This window comes from Malurus melanocephalus, unplaced genomic scaffold, assembly GCF_030028575.1.
Source record: "Malurus melanocephalus ecotype Western Australia unplaced genomic scaffold, MMel_1.1 scaffold_68, whole genome shotgun sequence".
Taxonomy (NCBI): domain Eukaryota; kingdom Metazoa; phylum Chordata; class Aves; order Passeriformes; family Maluridae; genus Malurus; species Malurus melanocephalus.
The window spans coordinates 986,998-1,011,841 of NW_026623300.1; the positions used below are offsets into that span (position 1 = coordinate 986,998).

At 41.4% G+C, this 24,844-nt stretch overlaps 1 protein-coding gene across 1 annotated transcript in view; it reads left to right on the forward strand.

The window, feature by feature from the left end:
• Window positions 1-23,940, forward strand: part of LOC130573825 (melanopsin-like) — a 37,098-nt gene extending 13,158 nt beyond the window's left edge. The window contains exons 2-10 of the mRNA XM_057366576.1: window positions 1,370-1,512; window positions 3,837-3,970; window positions 5,447-5,650; window positions 6,068-6,239; window positions 8,057-8,212; window positions 9,273-9,380; window positions 14,779-14,953; window positions 17,159-17,308; window positions 20,602-23,940. Coding sequence (XP_057222559.1) covers window positions 1,370-1,512; window positions 3,837-3,970; window positions 5,447-5,650; window positions 6,068-6,239; window positions 8,057-8,212; window positions 9,273-9,380; window positions 14,779-14,953; window positions 17,159-17,308; window positions 20,602-20,988 — 1,629 coding nt within the window. The 3' untranslated portion in view covers window positions 20,989-23,940. The remainder of the gene's footprint in view (window positions 1-1,369; window positions 1,513-3,836; window positions 3,971-5,446; window positions 5,651-6,067; window positions 6,240-8,056; window positions 8,213-9,272; window positions 9,381-14,778; window positions 14,954-17,158; window positions 17,309-20,601) is intronic.
• Window positions 23,941-24,844: the final 904 nt, after the last annotated feature.

The window sequence follows — 24,844 nt, forward strand, 5'->3', positions numbered from 1 at the left end:
ATTCAGTGCACACATGCTGCTAAAAAGATTGGGTTTGACAGAGGAGGAAGGGAGTTTAATTTGCATRGCCAGGCAGCCCTGCTCTGAGAACGTGGTGCTGGCTCTGCCTGGTGCCACCAAACAGCCACCACTGCTTCCTTTGCTGGGCCACCTCACTGTGCTCTGCCTTCTCTTGCAGCACCTCTCACACCTTTCTCAAGGGWGAATGCTACACACAGTGACATTTTTTGTTGCTGCCTGAGCACTGGAAGTAACAGTCACAGCCCCCTGGTGCAACMAGCAGCAGAGATGCCCTCTTCCATTTCTGCCTGCTTTTACAGTGATGTGATCTTTGGTGAAGAAAGGAGAAGCAGCAGTGTGGGAGATTAAGAGCTAGCAATGGGGGAGAAAAGGTGTACTCATCATTTTTTAAATGGCTGCTTAAATACTACCAGTGGACAACAGATTTCATCTATCTAGACCTGTTCTTTGTCACCCAGCTCCTCTCCCACAGTGTTATCCCACTCTCCACACAATGCTGAGCTGTGGAGTGGAGAAATGTGGGTAAGTGAAGCAGGTCCCCAGCTGTGACAAGGTGCCATACGTTTGGATGAGCTCTCCAGGTCTGATTGTGAGTGTGAGACGTAGCTGCTTGTGGGTTGGTAAATAAGAATCTCCATGAGGCAATTTGGACTGTTCTCATTGCTAATGCTAATGYGAGCTGAGTGGGTTAGCTGTAGGCTCTCTTGCTGCTGAATTTAGCCAGTCATAAATCTGAATATGATTTAAAAAAATAACCAAAACATTGGAAGCCTATTCATATGCTGAATATACAGGGCAGTGAAAGAGGTGTCAAGACTATTTAATGTATGTTTTCTTACRCAGGCAGTTGTTACTGCTGCTGTTATATTGCTCATCTTCCATCTTTTGCATGGGGAATTCCCAGTTTTTGTAGCACTGTTAGTGGATAGTGAACCTGGGGAGACCCAGGGAATTTAATGTTTCTAAGTGTGGGATTTTATATCTTTGCTCCTAAGAAAACCAAACTGTGACAGGTTATTTCTTGCTKTCAGTCTGTGTTGTCAGCCAGCTCTGTGCCCCAAAGTGCACCAGTTACCCAGAGCAAGTTGTATGCTTGTGCTTCTTTGCCTTTTTCACATAATCATCATAACTTCCTTAGCTGTCTTTTCCAGTCTGCTTTCTCTGTTGCTCTTTTCTTAAGMTAAATGTCTACTGTCAAAATTATGAAAGTTACTTGAGGGAAACTTGATTTCAGGGGACACGAAAAGAACTCAGATGTGTATTTGATTTGCACAAGCGGTGGAACTAGACCCCCAGACTAAGGGTCCCAAATGGGCTAAGCTTTCCTTTTCCTCTGTTTTCCATGCAGGGTTTGAACATGAGTACCCAGCCACACGCTGTGACCAAGGCAGAGATCCCTGGCCATGTTCTTTACACAGTAGGAACGTGTGTGCTCATTATTGGCTCCATCGGCATCATTGGAAACCTCCTGGTCCTCTACGCATTTTACAGGTACAAAAATCCCTCTTGTGGTTGGGCTGAGGGACCTTGAGATTCACATGTGCCTGTGTGCAGATTTCTGCATTTCTTTCCTCTTGSATTAAATCTCARTGTGGGGGGAATGAGGAGGGAAGGYAACCCTRCACRMACAGACACACAKCCACACATCCACRTGCACTGACGACTTYASTGTGAACTCCTYGTGTTTTTAAGGAATCAAATAAAATGAGAAAACAATACYTTGTTCTATAAACAACTTCCAGTTGAGATTTTAAATGGTTTAATACTTCTGATGTAGAAACCACAGTCTCCCAGCTGCAGACCTCTTCACTTGCCCTGTAGTGTTTGCAGACATACTTGACAAACACTGACACCCTTCCCAGAAGCCGTGAAAGGACCAAGAAGCCCAGATGTCCTGAAAGGACCAAGAAAGCAATGTGCTTCATGAAATGAACTCATGCCACCAGTGTATTTCCTGCTTCAGGCAGATCATAGGATTTCTGTCAGTTTGAGTGCTCTCTTGGGAGAGTAATCGGCAGCCAAAGCTATAGCAGCCAGCATGTACAAAAATCTCATGGAAAAAAGAAATATCTGCCCTCTGTCCCACAGTGTGAGGCTGAATTTCAAAATTCTCCTCATTCACTACTTGCTGTCACCATGCCTGGTGGTGCAGTGGGGCCTTGCAATGCTAGAGACACCAGTGGGGTAATGAACTAAGTGGTTAATTTCCTATTTAGTGTATAAGACAAATAAAAGAGTTCTTTTTAATAACTGGCTTCTAATATGATTTAGAGAAATTGAATTCCCTGCAACTGTAGATACCTTCATGATTTTTTTAAATGCAGCACAAGCTCTGTATTTGTCTTGAAATTTGTGGTTTAGCTCATGTAATAAAAGCATTAAATTGTCAAAGTAGGAAAATCTGCGCAGGCAGATGAGCACCTGGGAAGGTGTGGACTCTGCACTCTCACCCTTTTTTTGCAGGCACTTATGAGACCCAAGAATTTGTTAGGRTTTGCAGCAGCACTGAGATGGCTTTCTCACTTTCTTTTTTGGTATTTGTTTATCAGGATGAAGAAAGAAATTCATGTTAGCTGCAAACATTGATATTGCAAAGCACATCAGAAAGGCCTCAGTTGTTCAGCTTCTTACACTAAAGGAGATGTTTGGGGRAAAAAGAAATAATTATTTCAAATTATTGAGAATTACTGCGTGCAGATTGCAAGAACAAAATTATTTATCAAATTCTGCCTTCTGCCTGTGTTTCAGATAGTGTGCTAAGTCACCTCTTTTTGTGTTATATGTGCCTACCACTCTGAAAGGTATCAAATCTCTTTACTTCACCACRCAGCCAACACAGCGGTTCACACTGAGGGACTGCTAGTTCAGTGTTACAGCTTCTCAGCATATYCTTCAAAAGTGGCAGTTCTAAGGTGGATTTGGGTGAGCTGGACTCAGAAATTAATTTAACTCTTCTTGTTGAACTCAATATTTGATCAAAGCAACAAAGGTATATTCAACCAAATAACTCCAAGTACAAGGGAGAGGTTCTTTATCATGCTACCAGTATCTCTGTTCCTCTCAGCTAGAGCCAGGGATAATCTCAAATATTCACTGAAAGTCTCCGAGGACGTTGTAGCTCCGGTATCCCTCGGAAGTGCGACTACATGAGGTAGTGTGCTGTGGAGAAAAGAATTGGAAGTGATGTTTGTTTTCCTAGGATAAGCTTTGCTTGCAGACTTCTGCTGCTTTCACACTCCTTGTTGTGGCCTTTCATGTTGCCTGTTCATCTGCACCTGAGAGTTTTCGTTCTCTCTTACGAGAGCTATGTGAGCCAAAGGGCTTTTTCCAAATCTCTGTGTAAGCTCTGCTCAGGTTGTAGCACTTAGCAAAGGGTCATTTAGTTGGTGGCGTGTCAACCACTTCAGGCCAACTGTGTCCACACAACACCTCAGGTCAACAGTTCTGAAAGTATCACCAGAAGCAGATCCTTTGGCTCTGTAACTTTCTGCAGATCTTKCTTGTGTGCAGTGCAAGACACAATCAATATTATAGCACTCCTAGGGATCTGCTTTTCTGCACAAATCCGTATTTATCAAGACAACTGAAACTCTCCTCAGCTTGGAGAGGAAACAATCCATTTTATTGCTGTTGCTCTTTTCAGTCATTTTGAATGACTAAAGCTGTAACTGRTAATTGACTGATGATTAACAATTGATTCACTGTGAGTAACCATYGATTCCAACCTGGACAGTACACGTATACACGTAAGCAAAGTTACAAAGTTAACTTTCCACTTTGTCTATTTACAACTGTGCATTTCTCATATTTTTAAGCAACAAGAAGCTGAGGACACCCCAAAACTACTTTATAATGAATTTAGCTGTGAGTGACTTCCTGATGTCGGCTTCTCAGGCACCCATGTGCTTCATCAACAGCTTGCACAGAGAATGGATACTTGGAGACATAGGTACTTTTCAATTTTAATTCATACCTTGCCAGCAGCCTATTTTAGCCATAGCAGCCTTGGTTTCTCCCATGAACAAAGCAGCACAAATTTCTTGAGTCGCAGCCCAAGACATCATCAGTCAGCATGATGTTATATGGTTTGCATCACAGGTATGATTCTTCTATCTTAGATATTTTGGAAAAGTAGGAGTCAAAATCCACATGTAATCATGTTATCCTTTAGTTTGTAAAGGAGATGCTATGGCTGAAATTAGGTAGAAAAGTTTTWATAAGTTGTAAATAGTTTTTCTGTATAATTTTGAGGGCTAGTTACTACTTTTATTTATAAATGTATGTTGATGTCCATTAGCATGCTGCTATGGATCACATATTTAATTAAGAGATTTAAATAGTAGTCATTGAGGCATTTGCAAATTTAAGCTCCYTCCTTTGGAACTGCAAGAAAGAAAAGATGATCCATGCTCAAGTTATAGCTGAAATGTGGGTAGAGCAAGAACCTCTGAAGGCTCAGTGCTCTGTTTGGTGCTCCTCATCACATYATGGATGAAAACCAAGTGGTGGCTGTACAATGGTGGAGAAAGCCCAGAAACCATGTACTGTTTAGCAGCACAGAAGGGACTGTTCTTTACTTTGAAGGTATTTTTGGTCATGTTCATCCCTTTAGATCRAATCAGTGCAAATTATCATGTCACGATTGAAGCATTTGATTTGGGTTGAATGGAATTTGGTCCTTAGTTGCAGGATACTTATAAAGACTTTAGAATTCTGCTTTAAGGTTGGATCTGGCATTTTGGCTGCCCRTCACTCCTGATGGCTCTTGTCCGTAACCACATAGGGCAATGCATGATTTCAAGGAATGGATGAATTTTCTATACAGATTTTTCCACTAAGTTCAGTGTAACTTTACAAGTTTCCATCTGGTAATGCAGTGCCTGAATGCAAGAGGGGTAAAAAGGTCTGCTTCATGTAAAAAAATGTCAGTTCTTTTTAAAAGTACTGCCATTAAATGTAGGAGTTGGAGCTATGTTTTACAGATGGTCTCTTAGTCACCAAATTTAAACCACTTCTACATTTTTARGCCACATAAACCAAAGTCATGTTTTGAACCAGCCATCTATCATTAACAGACAGATGTCTGCTGCAGCATGTTAAGATCAATATATTGGGCAGCAGTCCAGGAAAATATAACTTTAATTAGATTGGATTTTCTTTGAGGCAGTTTTCCATTGACAAAAGGTTTCCAGTTGCAGACTGCAGTGAAATAGGACTTGTTTAAATACACATATTAGTATTTAATTTATAGTTGTGCTTTTCTAATAAACATTTAATAACTATGATAATGTGAGACTAARAAAATGCTTCTATTGAGAGAGAAGACCTAAGCCAGGAAAAAAATGGGAGATTTATTATGATGGGCTCTGAGAGAAAACATGCCTCTTTTCAAGAAAACCCCTGACATTGCCATTTTCTTTTTCAGGCTGTAACCTGTATGCTTTCTGTGGRGCTCTCTTTGGAATAACCTCGATGATGACTCTCTTGGCCATCTCTGTTGACCGCTACCTGGTGATCACTAAGCCCCTGCAGTCCATCCAGTGGACTTCCAAGAGACGYGCCATGCAGGTCATCGCCGTCGTGTGGCTCTATTCCCTGGGATGGAGCGTGGCTCCACTCCTTGGCTGGAGTATGTTGTCTGCTCTCTCTCTTCTGGTGTTCCCTGTGTGGTCTTTTTAGTTTTGGGGTATGAAAACATGAGTGTTCTTATCAGTTGTTGGGTGGGTGCCCAGCCACCACCTGACAGTTTGCTGTTGTACCACAAATTTGCACCTCCTGCGCTGCAGAAACCCTCTTCCCCCCTACACCCGGGATGTATTCTAGCAGAACAATCTGCAGGTGGAGTTTTAGGTGTGTAGCTGAGAGTTCTGCAGTCAGGACCTYATCTCCACGTGAGCACTCACTTCTCAGACCACGTATATAATGTATAATTTGTCTGGCACACTATGGATTCAAGACAGGGTTTATTTTAAGGGCTTAATGGTTGGATCAGTAACTCTGCTAACTTTGGGTGTATGTGTGAAAAATGCCTTAATGTATTCCACAGGTTCCTATGTGCCTGAGGGCTTGATGATATCCTGTACATGGGACTATGTAACCTACTCCCCTGCAAACAGAAGTTACACCATGATTTTGTGCTGCTGCGTGTTTTTTATTCCCCTGGTAGTAATATTCCATTGCTATTTATCTATGTTTCTGGCCATAAGGCGTACTGGCAGGTAAGCAATGTAGCTGAGAGAAGTACATATCCCTTTTCTTGTAGTAGAAGATTTTCTCAATTTCTTTAGCTGMAGAGAAATCTGATCAAAAATTAGTCTGAATAGAAATTGGAACTGTAGCGGCAGATCATTAGCAGCTGTAATAAGAGAAATGGTTTTATTGCTGATTTTAAACCTAGAGTGGATGTATGAATTTCAGAGTAGAAAAAAAGCATCTGGTGATTCTAATCTTATTCCACTCTAGTAGTAGTACATCAGATAATTAGATTGAGTTACTTACATTTCAGATTTGCACTACAAGAAACAAGGTCCTTGTGCATTCCGGCAGTTTTCAGTCCCAAGGGATAATAAAAACCATGTAGTGATGGGGGCATCATCTGCCTTTGAGCAGCTCTGTAAACATAACAGTCCTCATATTTTTTGACAGTTTTATTTAAGGCAGGCATCCCAAAAACCATCATGTTTCACTCAAGCATCATAACTACATGCACAATATCTGGCTATGCTTACTAGGATTTTTTTTTTCCCAAAAGATTTTTGGTCTGTATTTGAAATGAAAAATCAGCAGGGTGTTAGATCTGTAAAGCAACATCATTCTATCAGTTATTTTTCTGCTAATGAGTACATTATCTTTGGTCTAATCTATCCTCAGCTGATGCTGTGAGTCCTTCCTGCTGCTCAAATGTATCGTTCATTCTGATGGCTTTTCTCCGCTCCTATCTGCAGGCACTTGTTGAAATTATTTGGCTTCMTAAGTCTTAATTCCACTTTTGTAAGCATGTTTATCTGTATGCCTAAATTGAAATTCTTTCCGAACTTTATTTTTTGGCCTTTGTCTTGGTTTTTCCTCTGCTTGGCGTATGTACACTTGGTATCAAGCTAACGAATGCATCCTTAAAATCATGGTGCACATGTGGACATAAACACAGTGAAGCACAGTGGACATAAGAGTTTTCTGTWCCTTTTGCAAGGCCRGGCTGGATGGAGCTTTGAGCAMCTTGGTCTAGTGGAAGGTGTCCCTGGTCATGGCCGAGGTGTTGGAACCAGATGATCTTTAGGCTCCCTTCCAACCCAGACCATTCTGTGATTCTATGTTTACAGTGCACCAGCAGGGAGTTTGTTACCCTGCTGGCTGGTAATTGATGTCTTCAGCCTGAAAAGTATCTCTGTTTAACAACACTGATATGTAAAAACTGTTATTTCTATGCTATGGTATATAAAATGCTTAACCATATAAAACTTAAATATGAGGTGTTTAGTGTGAGAAGAGAATTCAGTGTTTTATGAGAAAAATATTAGGGCTGCGTGTTGTACTTTCCCCTGAAAATAATCTTTAGTAAATAAATCCCCAGATAAGTAAAAATGTCCTTGCAAGTGTTTGGGACAGGTTTCTCCAATCTGTTGGGGTATTCAAGCATATGTTACCTCATGAACTTGAATTTCTACAAGCTGTTCCTCTCTCAAAAAGGAAAAGACATAAGACTTGACTTTTCCATCCATTTGCTCTACCTCAAGGAGCAATGAAGGGCAAGAGATACCAATTTCTGTATCTTTGAACCCTGAAACCCTCTTTGTGTTAGGCATAAGGACACAGCAGTCCTGTCCTGTAGTCCCAGTTCTGKCTCAGTCTCACAGGCAGACATAGCACTTGCAACCACATTAATTACCTTCCAGGATTTTTAAATATCAGAGGACAAAGGAACAGGTAGAGCAGGGAAATAGGAAATTTACATCGTTTCGCAAATTGCTGAGAATGCTTTAGTTGTAGCTTTTTCATTGTCCTGCTGAAATATCTGTATTTCTTTYCCCCCTCACAGAGATGTTCAAAAGCTGGGGTCCTGCAGCAGGAAATCCTACCTCTCTCAGTCCATGAAGAATGAGTGGAAGCTGGCAAAAATTGCTTTTGTGGTCATCATTGTGTTTGTCTTGTCCTGGTCTCCATATGCTTGTGTCACCTTGATTGCCTGGGCAGGGTAAGTGGAAAAGTAMCCCAAACAGCAGGGGTTATAAATGTGATTAGTACTGTCACCCACATGAGGCAGAGCTCCTTTTTGAAAGGGTCTTAAATAATTAATACATTAGASATGATACTTCATTCCTCACTACATCCTTGTGAATAAAGCAAGAAAAGGGATTATTACCTATGCATTTTAAAAGTATTGCAACCTTTTAATCTTCATTTTTGGTACACAATGTTTTCCCTCCCACATGATGCTTTCTTTGTATAAAATGGAGGAATTACCTCTTTTATCTCCTAATACTCATTGTCTCAAGAAGCTTCCTCTACACACTGTTCTCTCCCCCACCTATTCTCCACTCCAAAGGAGCCTGGTGTCTTGTCAATGCTTCTGTTTTTCAAGACCAGGTTGGAGGGGGCTTTGAGCAGCCTCATCTRGTGCAAGGTATCCTTGACCATGGCAGAGAGGTTGGGCTAGATGATCTTTAAAGGTGCCTTCCAACCCAAAACATTCCATGATACCATGATATTAGCTTTGTTTGTCCTGCACTGATATTGATCGACCTGACTGACTTTGGGAGTCTAAAGTCAAAAGGGAAATACTGGTTTCAAACCACTTCCAGTCCTCTCTTCCCTCTGCAGTGTTTGGAACTGAGTCACTAACACACCTTACTGTGCAGCACAGATGCTGCTGCTGGAAGATTTTTAGGTTTGATTCTGTTTTCTGTCACCTTTCACATTTCCCAGATGGTCATAATGGGGATTCTTCTGTTGGGGTTTTGGGTTTTTTTGTCTATGGTAGAAACAGGGAAGGTGATTTTTTGTGTTCCTAGTCATCCTGAAGTTACTTGCTGCATGTCTTTTATCTTTTCTAAATGAATGAAACCAAGTACATGCTGTCAAATTCAAGACTTTCATCTGAGCAAAGAATTCGCTTGAATAAATCAGCTTTTCAGGGTTATTTCTAATAAAAAGATAATAGTACAAAACCAGTTGAAAGGTGTAATATGTTTTAGCAATGTAGTATCCATGTAATCCAAGGCATAGCTGTGTGTAATGTTTTTGCTTTGTTTTAGTCGAGGCAACACCCTAACACCATATTCCAAATCTGTGCCAGCAGTTATTGCCAAAGCTTCTGCAATCTACAACCCCATCATATATGCAATAATTCACCCAAGATACAGGTACAGTAAATGCATAGGTATGTGTATAACTGTACATGCAAATGTGGATCTTTTACAAGGAGCAAATTGCCCTCATTCCTTCAGCCTCACCCCCATGTTCCTGTGCTGACCATCCCACAATGGGCTCTGGGTGGTCAGAGGTACCTGGCAGCCCAGACTGCACGTGGAGCTCCACATGTGGCCTTAGGAGTGGCCAAAAAAGAACAGTGCCCTCCCTTCATCTTTYCTCTCCCTCACAGCCCTGCTCTGCCCTGTGGAGCTGCACAGCACTGTGACTGACAGGGGGAGGAGGTGATGCTCARGGTCATCTTTCATCATATCAGGGACAGCCACTACAGAGCAGTCTCCAGATAAAAGGTCCCAACCAGCAAGGCTCAAAAAATCACATCTTCACCTATTTAAGAAGCTATATATGCCTATGTTCAAGGTTTGGTTTTCTGAAGCATTTTTTCATCGCACATTTAAAATATTGGCAGCGAAAAATACTTTTATTACATAAAGGGGATATACTTGTGACAGAACTGCTATTCAGCATACCTCTAGATTTTTTTGCAAATCTTTCAAAGCATAGCTACCACTAAGTGATGCTGTGTCTAAAGTTCTGAGGAAACACAGGGATGCCATGATGGTAAATGTGATAAACATAGAAATACCACTAGATGGCAGGGTTAGTCGTAGGTATGAGACTTCTTTCACCTTAGAAGTGAAAAAACTGGTAAGTTCCGTAGTGTGACATCCAGGACTTGGGAGCTGAAAATTGAGTTCATTGTTTTGGATGTCTCTTGCATGACAGTGTGGTTGTCAGAAAAGGGAAGGTTTCTTAGAAGGCTGCTGGAAATACTCCCAGAAAGGGTGAAAACMYAGAATCATTGAATGGTTTGGGWTGGAAGGGACCTTAAGTACAATCTAGTTTCAAGCCACTACCATGGGCAGGGACACCTTCCACAAGGCCAGGTTGCTCAAAGCCCTGTCCAACTGGCCTTGAGCACTTCCAGGGTTGGGACATCCAAAGCTTCTCTGGGCARCCTGTGCCAGTGCCTCACCAGCAACACAGCAAAATAATTTCTTTCCAATATAYAATCTAAACCTTYCCTCTTTCATTTTAAAGCCATTCCCCCTTGTCCTATYMATACATGCCCTTGTGAAGAGTATTTCTTCAGCTTTCCTGTAGCCTTYATTTAAGTACTGGAAGGTGTTGCAAGGTCTGCTCAGAGCYTTCTCTTCTCCAGGCTGAACAGCYCCAGTCTCTCAGCCTGTCTGCAGAGGAGAGGTGTTCCAGCCTTTGGTTATCTTCATGGCCTCYTCAGGACTGGCTGCTGCTGGTGCYTGTCCTTCCTGTSCTGGGRMCYCMRWRSYKRWKKWRSMYYKSMRGKKGGGKYYYMRSMRRRSMRRRSMRRRSMRRGSRGRSRKAMWSMMYYCCCTSSCYSKSCYKSCYRCMCWSMCYRCWYTGCYYTGKMYKYWGCCCAGGACACGTTTGACYTTCCAGGCTGTGAGTGCTCATGGCTGGCTCATGTCCAGCCTCTCACCCASMASCACCCCTGAGTCCTTCTGGGCAGGGCTGCTCTCAGTCCRTTCACTGCCCAGCCTGTGTTTGTACTTGGGATTGTCCTGATGCACGTGTAGCACCTTCACTTGGCCCTGTTGAACTTCCTGAGGTCCRTGTGTGTCCACCTCTSCAGCCTGTCCAGGTCYCTCTGGATGCCATCCCTTCTCTCCAGCGTGTCCACCACACCASACAGCTTGGTGACAYCAGTAAATTTGCAGAGGGTGTTCCCCATCCCACTGTCCATGTCCCTGACAGAGATGTTGAACAGGGCTGGTCCCCACACTGACCCCTGAGGACACCACTTGTCACTGAGCTCCACCTGGACACTGAGCCATTGACCACAACTCTTTCAGTGCAGCCAYACAGGCGATTCCTTATCCACCAAGTGGCTCATCTGTCAAATCCATGTCTCTCCAGTTAGAAACGTATTTTGTTTGAAAACATCTGCTATCATTACTAACACCTTTTTGCATCCTCCAAAACCATCTGAGTTTTTTGAAGCCTGCAGAGCATTTCAGTTTAGAGTAGGAGAATGCCTRCTTTATGATGGATTGCCAAAGTTGCACAGCTGGCTGATGTGTTTAGACCCCATTACTTCTTTTTGAACTTAAGGTATTGTGTTCAGTTTATTGCAAGGARCAGGTTGCTCAGAGGAGTTATGGATGCTTTCCTGGAAGTWGTCAAGGTCAGGTTGGATGGGGCTTTGAGCACTCTGGTGTAGTGGAGGGTGTACCTGCCCACAGCATCAGACTTGGAACTAGATGGTCTTTAAGATTCCTTCAAGGTCCCTTCCAACCCAAACCATCCTATGACTCTGTGACAGTGAACTGCTTCAGTCAGTCTTTTTCCTATCAGCATCAGATTTTTTAAGACTGGTAAGAAAAAGGCTGGAGTCCACAACGGGATTGCAAACATTTTCTTAATAAGTATCTTGTTTTATTTTTTCCCTACTTTCTAATTCGTATTTCTAGGCATATCAACAGGAGAAGTTTTTATGGACTTGCTGGGAAGACATTTCATACACTTGGGAGCCAACCAGTCAGAAAAACAAGTAATGCTGGATCCCTTGTGATGAATCAAGAATGCAATTTTTAAATTGAAAAAAACCCTACACTACACCAATAATTCAGTTGGTAGAAATATGTTGGCAGACCAATTTTGCTTAAACAATGAATAATGTTAGGATTATTGTTTCTGGATACTTTCCAAATCTTCTAATTATTCACATTATGCCTTGAAAGTAATTTATCCGAGTACAGATAAATGGGCCAGTCTGTTCAGGCCAAAGGGTTAAGGGTTTGAGCAGGGGATCATTTGTCATTTTGTATTGGAACTACTGAACCAAATTAAATCTAAGTTATTTTCCAAACCTTTTTAGAAAGAGGCATCAAAAAATCAGGATCTAAATAGCTCAAATCAGGCTCAAGCCAGTAATGTACCACTAGCAAAATGAGATGCTTTTTTGCCCAGAGAATTTCTGACATTGCACCTTAACATCTCAACAAAACAAACAAGCCTTTTTGTGGGGTTTCCTTACCTTAAAGAACAGAGGAAAAAAGTACCTTATAGTGAATGTAACTGAAAATGTAATGGTGAGCTTTGTGCCAGCACTTGGCTTCTGAGAACTGGTCTGAGAATTTGGTTTYTTCCTCCTCATCCACCCATCCTCCTGCCCACCCATTTCCCATCAGTATAAAGGAGAAAAACACCTCTCCCTAGCAGGTCTCACCAAAAGTAACAAATGTAAGTGAGGAAGGCTGTTTTGTGGAAGAAAGCTTTCACATCTTTAACAACTCATATGTTGTCTCTGTTCCACAATAACTCTAACACATTGCTGTGTTAGAGTTATTGCAGAAATTCCCTTAGATTTTGGAAGTTTTAGGTTTTGTAATCATTCTTTCGTAGCAGACAGGGAAATTTTGCATCTCCATGTTTCCAACTGGCTCMCAAGCAAAGCACAGTTATACAAAATTTATTGATTCAAAACTGCTGCATCATAAATAATGAATAATCATAAATAACTTTGAATTTCAGCATTTTARCAAAAAAGTTGCTTGCAATTACTATATATTTTACTTTAGGTGACTCTGTTATTTCAGATTATAGAAACATCGGTAAATAAGTACCTCAGTTTATGCCTATTTTGTATTTCACACATAAAATATTAACACTCCCTTCAAAATCTGTACTTTCATCCCAACCAGAAAAATGTCCCTTAACAGTCCTCCCAAATATTAGTCAAATAGAAACTCTGGTCCCTTGAGACATTYAGAAATGTTCATATGTTTTCCTGGAAAATTCACCATCAGACATTTATTTCCTGAATCTCCAGCATTAGGAGACCTCTGCCCCCAGTCCCACTTAATAAATGGGATGGTGTGTTTTACACTCACTTGAAGTTGTCAGAGGGAAGTAGTTCAGCTTTTCAGCTGGGGAAAAAAGCTGGCAGCTGCTTTTCAGCACCAGACTGAGGTCTTCAACCAGAAAGGAAATTCATGGGGGCTTGACATTTTCTCGTGTCCTGTAAACCATTTCTCAGGACTTTTTCTTTTGTGCACAACATTAATATGTTTTTTTTTAATCCAGCACCATGTGAGAAGCTTTCTGCCCCAAGCAGCTCAGTGGACTCTGCCAGGTCACCAACTGGCTTCTTGGCAGGATCAGGAGTTATGGTGAAGGCAGCTTTTTTCAGTCCTTGTCTTCTCAGAGTAGACACAGAGCTGCTGTTCCCTTGCATTTGAAATTAGAGAGGAAATAGATGCAGAAATATTCTGAGAGTGATGATGATGCTGAATATCAAGGTTTGGTGGTGGTGTGTTTCTTTTTTTTTTTTATTACAAGCTAGTGATCTCATTTGATGATACCAGAATCATGTCTCCGAAATTTTAACTTGTGTGATCTTTTGTGAGAATAGAAATGATGATTTTAAATGTATTGGTTATTCACCACACTTGGTAACAACAGAAGCAGAAGATTTTACAATATCCATCTGCTTGACTTCCATCTCAGTGTAAAATCTACGTACTGACATCTTCCACAGCTCCCGAGTCCCCTGCATCAGTTCCTGCCACATGCCTTGTTGCTGCCTCACTTCTTGACTTGTTCATTTAGTTTTGTGCCACTATTGGCTTTATCTGTTGGGCTGAAAGAATGGATTGGGAAGCGCTGGGGAGGTGTTACACCAAATGAAGCATAGCTAGCTTCATTCTGMCTAGCACTGCCCTGCGAGGAGCAAGGCCAGCTGGCAGTGCACAGGGGACCCTCTTGGACACTTCTGTGCCATGCAGGGCCAGGGGTCAGGAGAAATAGACTCACACAACCATGACTGAGGTTGTTATTTAATGAATAATGCAGATTTGGGGTCTAGACCATCCTTCTCATCTATGCTTGTACAGTGTTTATTTTCAACGGGCATTTACAGTAGCTACTATGATACAAACAAGTAACAACGCCTGATTCTTCTGACCATCTTTCTTTTCTTTTTTTTTCCCACTCCTTCTGTGCCTTTGCACAGTGAAGACCTTTGTACCAACTAGCCTGAATATTTTCTGAGTTAATATTTTGAATAAGTCATAAGCAATCATGCTCTTCGAGATATTCTCAATTCTCACCACTTACCCATGCASCTCCTCTGTATGTGTTTTGACACAGCTGTTGTTTTCTTTTCAGCCTGTTGACTAGTTTGCACCAGCTATATCATGCTGTTTGCATGTAATCTTTAAGACCCCCTTAGTCAAAACAGAAGCTGTGTTGAGGTGATGGAAAGAGACAGCATTTTCACCACAAGAATTTCAAAGCCCTGTTGTCAGTGTGACAGGTTTGGCTTGTTTTTCTTCTCATGTTTTCCTCCAGAAAAACCATCCACAAAGCTGTTCCCTGCTTGAGGTTCCTGATACGAATATCRAAGAATGACCTGCTGAGGGGATCCATAAACGAGTCATCATTCAGGACCTCTCTCTCCAGCCACCACTCCCTTGCTGGCAGGACCAAGAGCACTTGTGTTTCYTCTGTTTCTACTGGAGAAGCTGTAAGTCTTTTTCTTGTTTCCATGGAGGAAAGTCAGTGTAACATTCCTCAGACTCCCAAAATAAGCAACTATATAAATACATTATTCAAAATTAGAGAATAAGAAAGGGAAGGAGGAGAGTATAGCTAAATCTTTTGRGTCATGTGACATCATTTCTGCAAAGCTGGGAAATCATGCATGATGCTTTATGATCAGAGAAATAATTCAGGCCAGCATATTTGTGTGATTCTGATGCCTACTGGGACCAAGGATGTTCAGGTTAAGTTTTTAATGTGAATTAAAAAGAGCCATTGTCAGACACTCCCCGTGTCACCAACTACTTGCTATAATTAGGTATCTGACTGGGCTGAAGAACAAGAAAACAATCTTTTATCTGAAGTTTTGTAGCCTGTTCAGAAGCTGTCTTATTTTAAAAGAAGTCCATTTTCTATTGGATGGGAAATTTTTTATTTCTTTACCGGGATTTTAACCATGAGGAGTGAGGGGCTCCTGCCCCTAGAGCATGGTGGGGTGTTTTCTAAGAACATACCCCAAGCATCAGTAAGGCTGGTGACTGAGTGTGATAGAAACAAAAGAATCCCTTGTGACTCTCTCTCTCAAGGGAGGCTGGCCTTGCCTGCAGAGGTGCTGGGAAGGTGGCTCTGGGGGGTGGCAGCCACAGCAGAGTCTGKGCTGGGGCTGGCTCTCCCAGGGGCTTGTGCTGCTCCCCCTCAGCTCAGGCATCAGAAACCTCCCAGAGCTACAGCTGCTGCCAGTCACCTCTCACAAAAGTATAAATCCCAGGTATACCTTTTATACCTTTAAGTATAAAAGCCTAAATGTTTTCCCCATTATTCCTTTGTTTGATGTTGAATCAAGTAATTTCAGCTGCATCATCCATTCTGATCCAAGGCGCCTTCTGTTCTTCACTGCTGGTCACTACTTGGTTTTGGTTTGTTCATTCAGCATGTTTTTGAGTGTGCTTGGTTGTGGGTGCTGGTTAAATAGACAGGATTACAAGGGTAAGAGGCTTCAGCTTTTGGCACAACTTAGGAGTCTCAGTTGAAACCCCTTCTGTTAGCAGCGCGCAGCACTGTGTTGTGCTGAGCCAAAGGCAATTGTCCTTGGGGCAACTGACAGCTCAGTGCAGCTCTACAKKTTTTAGCTGAAACAGCAGCTGCTGWAATAAAAGCTAAGCTCAATGACTTTGGCRTGACAGCAGGACAGTGAAATTTTGGAATGCTCCAATATAACACTGATAGGCAAGAAATAACACCGGGAGCACCGTAAAGATGCAGCTGTTGCCACCAACACTTTCCTCTGTGTGTTGTATACATGTTAGTGTAGGAAACAAACAAATTTGTGAGTCAGATCAAGGAGCATTTCTAGTTTTATTCAACAAGTGAGGAGAAATAAACAGGCGGCCACACATAGATGTATAAGCAAGGTGATGCAAAGGAATTATGCACTATCTTCCCACTAGTGTGGAGCCCTGCCTGCCTGCCYGACTCTCCTCTATCCATGTCTAAAAGCTCCTGTTGGAGTGGAATAGTTCCCAACACTTTTTTCCAATCAAAAAGTCCTCACAAAGTAAGGGATGACAGATGCCCCCTGCCCAAATCTGTAAATGGTGCAGCACTTTTGTAGTATCCCGTTTGTGCTTCAGTACTGACACGCTCTTAGACAATTAGAGCAGAGCCCACCCCTTGTCTCCCATGCGCTAATGATGTTTTGTAGAATCAGTGAGCTTTTGCAGATTGAGAAGCTCTGGGTTTTCTGGATATTCTGCTGGGATGTCTGCAAACGTGGGTTTGGATATGTCCATGGTTTCATATTAGCTTGTGGTCACACAGAATGCCACAAGACATATTAAACAGATTGATTGTACTCCTTCATCTTTAGAATTCATATTCTCTCACATAGCTCTGCAGGTATAAGCATAGCATAAGCAATGAGATAAAAAAGGGGGAAAAACATCGTGGTGAAACGAGATTCAATATTTTTTTATTATTTCCAAGTTGTTTGTTTTTTGGTCAGCAAAATAGTCCAGGATAAGTGGTAAGRCTGAAAATAAAGCCTCTCCTCGAGGGAATTTTGACTGTGAGTCCATTGTTAGAAGAGCTTTAGTTTTCTGTGAATGTGCATGGGTTTTGCTAGAGTTTTAGAATTTCCAAGAATTTGAGAAAGGATGTAACTGTCTGAAATCCTTCATCAATTTGTGATTAGAACTGGAGCAATGTAGAGCTGGACCCTGTGGAGCCAGCTCATGAGAAGCTGAAGCCTYGCCGAAGTCACTCTTTCTCCACAAGTGTGAGACAGGAGAAGAGAGACCTGCTCCCAAAGACCTGCAGCTATGATGCAGCCACTACTGAAAAGGTATGGRAAAAACTCTCAGCTGAGGACTCTCCATTTTAGTGCCAATCTTGCTGCAGTACATCATCTCTGGAATGATAATTCAGCCTGTATGCCCATCTGTTTAATCTGTAGGCTTTATTTGTACTGATTCTAACATCCTCCTTGCTGTTATTTATTTTTTTTTCTTTTTATTTTCTTTTTTTCTTTTTTTTTTTTTTTTTTTTTTTTTTTTTTTTTTTTTTTTTTTTTTTTTTTTTTTTTTTTTTTGCTTGTGTGTGACAAATGAAAATGCCGGTAATGCCTTATTAACATTTTTCACTGATATTTGCCTGTTTTTGGAAACCAGATCAGCTCATAGCTCTGAAGCTGCATTAAAGCATAACCAATAACATCAAATGGAAGAAGATGAGTTATTTGCCTYTTTGCCTGTTTATCTACCCCAGCTTTGGTTCCTTTCATCATGGCCCTTGTGTCCATACTGTGGCAGTCTCCTTTTGTAGTAAARTCAAGTCTGCAAAAATCAGAGATTGACATGATAGAAGCCACCCTTTTCCTTGTTTTCAGTGTACATTAAAATGTTTCATTTTTGTTGAGGGGGAAGACGAGAAAGAAACTCCCATTTCTCCCTAAGGGTGGGAGAGTCTGGCAGCTGCCACCCTTCCCTCACTGAAAGAGGAGACGGTGAGTACTCAGMGCATCTTTTGTGGATGCATCGCCCTGGTTGCCCAGAGCACTGAGGTGTGGCCTGCTGCTGTTGAGGAGCACCCTGATGGGAGCAGTAGCTCACCCACCAGTCAAGCTTCTGCCAGGTTGTAACACTGGTGTGAGTGGCACAGTGTCAGGCACATGCCACTGCTGCATTTCCAGGGAGAGACCGACAAGGCTTACAATCTCTGTCTGTGGCTGGACTGAGCAGCACCCACYTTTTTAATGGAGGCACCCTTTCATGGGATTATTCTAGTGCATGTAGACAATCACCCACACCTTGGGCAGCATCTGCTTCTGTCCCCTGTGCTCCCTTCCAGCTCTGATGGTAATTGTCTAGAAACATAACAGTTTAAAGCAGGAACTGCTCTGAAAATTTCCAGCCACCCAATGACCCAGTTCCTGCATGCCTCTGTCCCACCTTCTTTCACACGTGACAGAAACCTTTGTTCCTCTCCTGTAACKGTTGTGAACAGTATTGATGGAAAAACAACAGCTTCAAGTGTGATGTCAGGCAATATGGGCTCAAATCTACTACTCAGTTCTGCTGCCTGCTGTCAGCAGCCAAGTGTATCCAAGGTTGTAGGCAAGTGGCAAAGGCAGAATATTGTCTACAGGTTCTGGAGAACCAATGTCAGTCTCTCAAGGAAGGACAAGGGAAGTAAATCTCAGGTGGTCTCCATAAAGTGTTCAGTAATAAAATAAATATATCTGTATCTGGAACTTAGCAGCTGTGTAGCCCACAAGAAGGCTCAAGTGCTATACTTTGCCTTTGAAAGATGCATCTTGAATTACTTTGATAAATAACCCTTGAGACTTCAGTGGCATTCACTGAGGTAATAGGAGTTTGTTTACATTGAATGTTCAAAGCCTCATTTGTTTTTCTTAATATTTTCAGCAGAGATTCCTCTATGGTGTGAAGGTCCTTYGTGTATCCATTTCTAAATGTAGTGTATCATTATTCATATTTTCAGAATAAATATTAATTTTTCAATTTTAGAATGTTACACAATAAGACCACCCATTTATCCTCAAAAAAAAMCCCAACTAACCCTAAAGAAGCCCAATAATTTTTTTCATATTTATTTTAAGGTTTTAACAGCCTTACTGGGTTGYGTGTGACAGAATTCCAATTAGAGCACTTCCAAAGACCGTCAGTTATGGAAAAGCCAGTCAGTGTCCCTGGCTTGGTGCTTTCCAGAGCATAAAAATGCATGGGAACTGATTTCTRTGCTGCCACAAAGATATGATCCAGCCCATGATTTACTTCAGTTATTTAGGATAGTAACAAACTTGATGTAGACTGACACTTGGAAACTTGACATGGCAGTGAAGAGGCCTTTCTAGAAGTATTAAAATYGAGGTTTGGATGCTTGATTTCAAAGGAGAGTGGTCACATATCCTCTCTGCATCCAGGTTTTGTTTCAAGGGATGAAAATTATTAAAAAAAAATTAAGTGGGTGTTCTGCCCACTAAGAAACATCCAAAAGGAACTTATCCTTCTGCAGTGAAAACAGCACTTGAAACAGGGAGGAGTGGTTTTGGAGTTGGGTTTTTTCATTCTATTATTATCTTTGGTAGGAAAGAATGGWCTTTTCTTCTCTGTCACATTGATTTAAACCACTTTCTTCAGCACATTGTGCTTCCCTCCACTTGGTAGGTAGAGCAGCTGGAGAAATCATTATTGATTGGGATTTGTGAATGATTCCTGCTTGTGGAGTAGAATTACACAAAACTATGGGCATTCATATAGTAATGAAGTAAAAACTGCATTTTACTTTAAATGTTTTTCTTCCCCAGAAAGGAGTGACTTCCAGCTTATCTCTATATCTGACATAGTGATTTTATTGCCTTAATGATAATTTTCTAAAGGGGGCCAAAACTGATCACTTATGCCTTCCCTTGCCAGTGTATTTAAATATTAACTGATGCTTTCAAAGCTTACTTAATTTACTCTGAATCTGCATAGTGTGCACAAGACTTATGGAAAGAACACAGGCGACTTGTCACCAGAGCCAAGTTAGAAATCAGAATTCTCTCAAAATAGCCAGATAAGAAATTGTTAACAAAGTGGATGCTTAATGGTTTCTTTCTTGGAGGAAACACTTTCCAATGTGTGAATCCAAGGCTGATGACTTATCAGAAMCATGTAGGGAGAGAGAGATTGTCACAAGGTTGAAAATACTTTAAGAAATTGAAGGATGAAGTGTACTTGACTCTTATCTGAGATCTCTTCCATGAGGAGAGAGAGAAGTGCAGTTATCTAGTACCCTGATACTCTGAAATGTGTTAAAAATGGAGTAATACCTTTATTTAATGATTAAAAAGTCAGATATAGGAATGAGCTTTTGTTTTTTTCTGGGTTTTTTTTTTCCTTTCTTTTTGGTCTCAGCTGATATTTGAGTATGTTTTCTTTTGCTTCATTTAACAATCTGCTTTCCGAGCAGTACACATTAGCACGTGGTGCTTTTCCCTCGAGTTAATGCTTGAAGCRTTTAGAAAATTGGCCTGGTGGCTCAAATATCAACCAGTGGCAATGAATATTTCAAACACAAGTTTCCACAGCCATATGGTGTCCGACAATGCTAAAGCTCATGTCTCCACTGCAGGTTTCKCTCTCCTCCAGCTGTTTGGAGGAGGTGCTTGGGCAGCCAGTCCTACGCAGTCCCTCGGCAGCACTTGTGAGCAGCTCCCTGAGAGCCACTTCCTTGCCTGTWGGATTGAACAGCAGCAGTGTCAGCACACGAGGCTCAAGTACTTCCCATGTGGCAGCTCAAGGAAGTCAAGCAAATGGAGTTCTGGAATCCGTCATTAGCAGTGCAGTCCCTCGCATCATCATCATTCCTACCTCAGAGACCAATCTCTTTCGGGAGGAACTGGAAGAGGAGGAGACTGAATTGTCCCACTTTCATGACATAAAGGGCAACCTGCTGGACTTGGAAGGGCTTAGCTCATCCATGGAGTTTCTTGAAGCTGTTGAGAAATTTCTATCATAAGTTTGTCAAAAGAAAACATTCCAGTAATTATTTTCTTGGCAWCTTCTCCACTTAATTATACCAAATAACTGAAGCCTTGTCAGTTAGATCATCAGATTTTTTTGGTATGTTTATATGGTAGTCACTAGGCAGCCTTCAGATTTATCTTTGTCCAAAGCAGCTCAGGCATGGAAACAGGCTTTCTTTCAGATTGTGCTGCAGGAAATGTGCAGTGGAAGATCTGGCAGCACGATGGTCAAGCAGGGTGCCTGCTTTGTGAGGCCCTGATTTGTTGCCACTGACAGGAGTGCCAGCAGGAGGGAAAATGACTGAGAGCAGGGTCAGCTGCTGAATGTTTGCTATCTGCACATGAAACAGCATTCCTATTTTGGCAGCTCTRTTGATGGCTGCATGACCTCAACTATAGTTTAATCAAATGATTTGCAGCATTGTTTTTGCTGTGCTTTATTTTTTGAATAGGCAGCTAGCTAAACGTAAAGAAGGCAACTGGTGGCTTTTCACTGGGAAGTGACTACTTCCCAGCTTGTGATCCTTGGAGGTTTAATGATAGAAATCTGGATTTTACCTCAGCATTAGCATGGTCACCTAATGTCAATGTAAGGTGCTATATGCTAAAACATACACTGCTGTTGAAGCATTCAGAGTACCTTCMGAGTTACAGTCCTGATTAAATGTGTATGGACCTTAATGAGTTTGTGATTGAGAGGGTGAATGTTCACAGCTGGCTCGACRAGTCATTGACAAAAATAAAGCCTTGGCTGCTGTATATCACTTGTCTGTTCAGGGAACCAGCAGATGTCATTTACAGGTCACTTACCAAGGTCTTCGGAGTGGGTAAAACATCAGCTTGAGGAGAAAACTGCACGGTGCTGTGGTGTTTGCTACAGGATCTGCATTCATGTTATTATCTGTGGTTACTAACTGTGCTTGTTTTATCTGTGCTCACATTATGATTCAGGCTCACAAGACCCTCCTAGCACTACACTTGTAGCTTCATCTTCCTTTTGTTACTCATTTTGCCATTTCTTTGTGTCTTCCCTTTCAGTCTCTGATTTTCAAATGTAGACAGCAAATTGAGCTACATTTTTCTTCACCTTATATCAATATATATTAGTAGAAAGCAGGTGCTCCTCTGGATATAATAGTGCAAATATTTGGTCCAGTGAGACTAATAGCATTCAGACAGTCAACAAGACAGTGAGAGTTCATAGTCTCAGTTTATTTCCTTGGCTGTGTCCTAGATTATGCAGGGACCACTGAGAGAATTTCCAGGTTTTGTGTATTCACTGGCTGAACTCGGGAAGTAATTTCTCTTTGCCTGTTTTCCTGATGCAAAAAACAGATGGAAAGCATAGAAGTGTTTTTAATTACTTTCTTCATTGCAAAAGAAGATAACACAAATATTGTTTGCAACAAGCTGGACAGGAACATCACTAAAGAGCAAATTAAAACCCAAAGCAGTGGGGGAAAGAGAAGAATGCCTCCAAACTTGCAGACCGAAGGCTCTGCAAGGTGCCAGCACAGCAGATCTTTGAGAGGACTGAGGCACTTCCTTTCAATATAGACTGTTCAATTTTTAGGAAGAGAAAAAAAAATAAAAGCTGGTGGGTTACAGAGGCGATTGCTGAGACAGGCTGCCTGATGCAATGCTAACTCCCTTAATGCTGCTGTTATTTGAGGTGCTCTGCTGCCTACAGATCCTCAGACTTCCCAACCATGGAAAGCAGGGAGGAAATCGGTGGTGGAGCTACATCATGCTTGTGGTGCTGGGGGAGCAAGGCTCAGCTGGGGCAGCACCAGGCTGTGGTTCCTGCAGCCAAAGCCTGTGCCCACTACGTGTGGAGTTTTCTGACGGGGCCAGGAATCATGCCAAGGTCATCTGCAATCAGCTCAGCAATTCCAAGGGCAATTCCTCCATTTGAGGACTGGCACAGTGAGCAGGGAGRGCTGCTGGGGACAGGGACATGCCCTCATTTGCAGTTCCACAGTGCCAGGTTTTTTAATCCACTGCATAGTTTTGGCCACAATTAGTAATTAAATGTTAATTATCTATTATATTCATGAAAAAGAGGGCAGGCTTAGTGCTAGGCTAAACATACTGTCCTGCCATCTTGGATTCCTGTYCTTTTTTGGCTGAACCTGCCCTCTCTGATTTTTTTTTTTCAACACTAACTGTGCAGTCAGTGGCCTTGCTTCTTCTTGCATTTAATATCCTCAGCTGCTGTATCTCCTCTTTTCTTGAGCCAGAAAGGAAGCAAGTGTTCTTTCAAGGCTTCCAAGTCTTAGACCTGACTTTTACTTCTGTAATTACTCCAAATAACAATAGAAAATGCATTTGGTGTTCCATGTTATAAAAAGGTGCCCTGGAGTAGATTTTGCACTCAGATTATGACAGACTTTTACTGGTAAGTCTGTAGGCAGGGTATTGCCATAGATTTTGGCAGGATGAAAAAAGGAAGTCCTGAAGTCATACTCAACAAATTTCTCTGTCTCTGAAGTTTTGAATTCTACTTGTTAGCCTCCCAGTGATCTCTTGCATGTGTTTGATACTCTTACTGTGCTGGTACTGTGAGCGTGTCTCAGAAAATCAGCAGGCTTGAGTTCTGTGCAAACATSGTTTCACTTTTACACTGTTAATGTCATGCACTGTTAGTACCGTTGCTTCTGAAGCTACTGGCAAGATTACTGCTTGTTTAAACTGATGCAGGCTGAAATACCAAGTGGCATARTGGTAGAGAGATAAAACATGAAGTTGTATGAAATGTCAGGTAATCTTACTGCAGTCACTGKGAGACTTTGGCAGAAACCTCAGTCACAGAGTAAATGAGTCTCCAATTGACCACCACAATGCAGGRAAATTTTGCAAGCTTCTCTGTTGCCACATTAGAATAGATGGCACATAAAAATGTACACTAATAACTGTTGCTTCCTGTTTCACAAAGGAATGTATTGGTTCACTGAAATGGAATAAAAAATTCCTAGGAGTTAAACTAAATTATCCATTGTTTGTTTTTCTTATTTAATCATTCTTTTTGGAGCCAGGAGGAGGAATAAAAAAGTTGAGTCAAGGCTTTTGAGACCTGTGCTCTGATCCAGTTAATAGAAATGTACATATATATGTGTATATATATGTGTGTGTGTGTGTATATATATATATATATATATGTATGTATAAATATATATGACTTTTTTAAAAGTCATTTAGACTGCTCACTTGCAACCAAAGCACTCACCTACCTGAGCCCAGAACATCCAAATTTAGAGTTCACTGGCTTGGTAAAAGCTGAAGTTGCTCAACTACTTTTGAAATACAATTACTCCAGCTGGGATGTCAGGTATCAGGTGAACACAACTGAAGAAAAAATAGCCAGAGTCGATACATAAAAAATCTGACAGCAGACTTTGATCTTTGTCCTAAATCTGAATGAAAGTTAGTGAGTAATTGTTTGTTTCTGCTAAATCTCTATATAGCATAATTATAGGATGAGTTTCAGTTTTCGTGAGTAACAGAAAATCCAGAACACAAATGTAAACATTTTCTTTTATCATAGACAATAGTATTTTTTAATAGTTATATCAATGGTTCGATAAAGTTTTCAAGTAAGAAAATTTACTTATGTGAGTCTTAATGAATCTTGCAGCTTTGGGCTGGTATGAAACATGACCTAATACCTCTTTGAGAAAGCTCATTCAGTTCCCAGACATCCATCCCTCATTTCAGGAGACACACCAGAACAAGAAACCCCTTCCACCCCATTGTCTGAAAAAAGTTTATATTGTGATGTGCACAAATTGGGAAAAGAGTGGGAGGCAAATACCCTTTTAAAAAATTTCCTTACTTTCCCCTCAGCCCTTT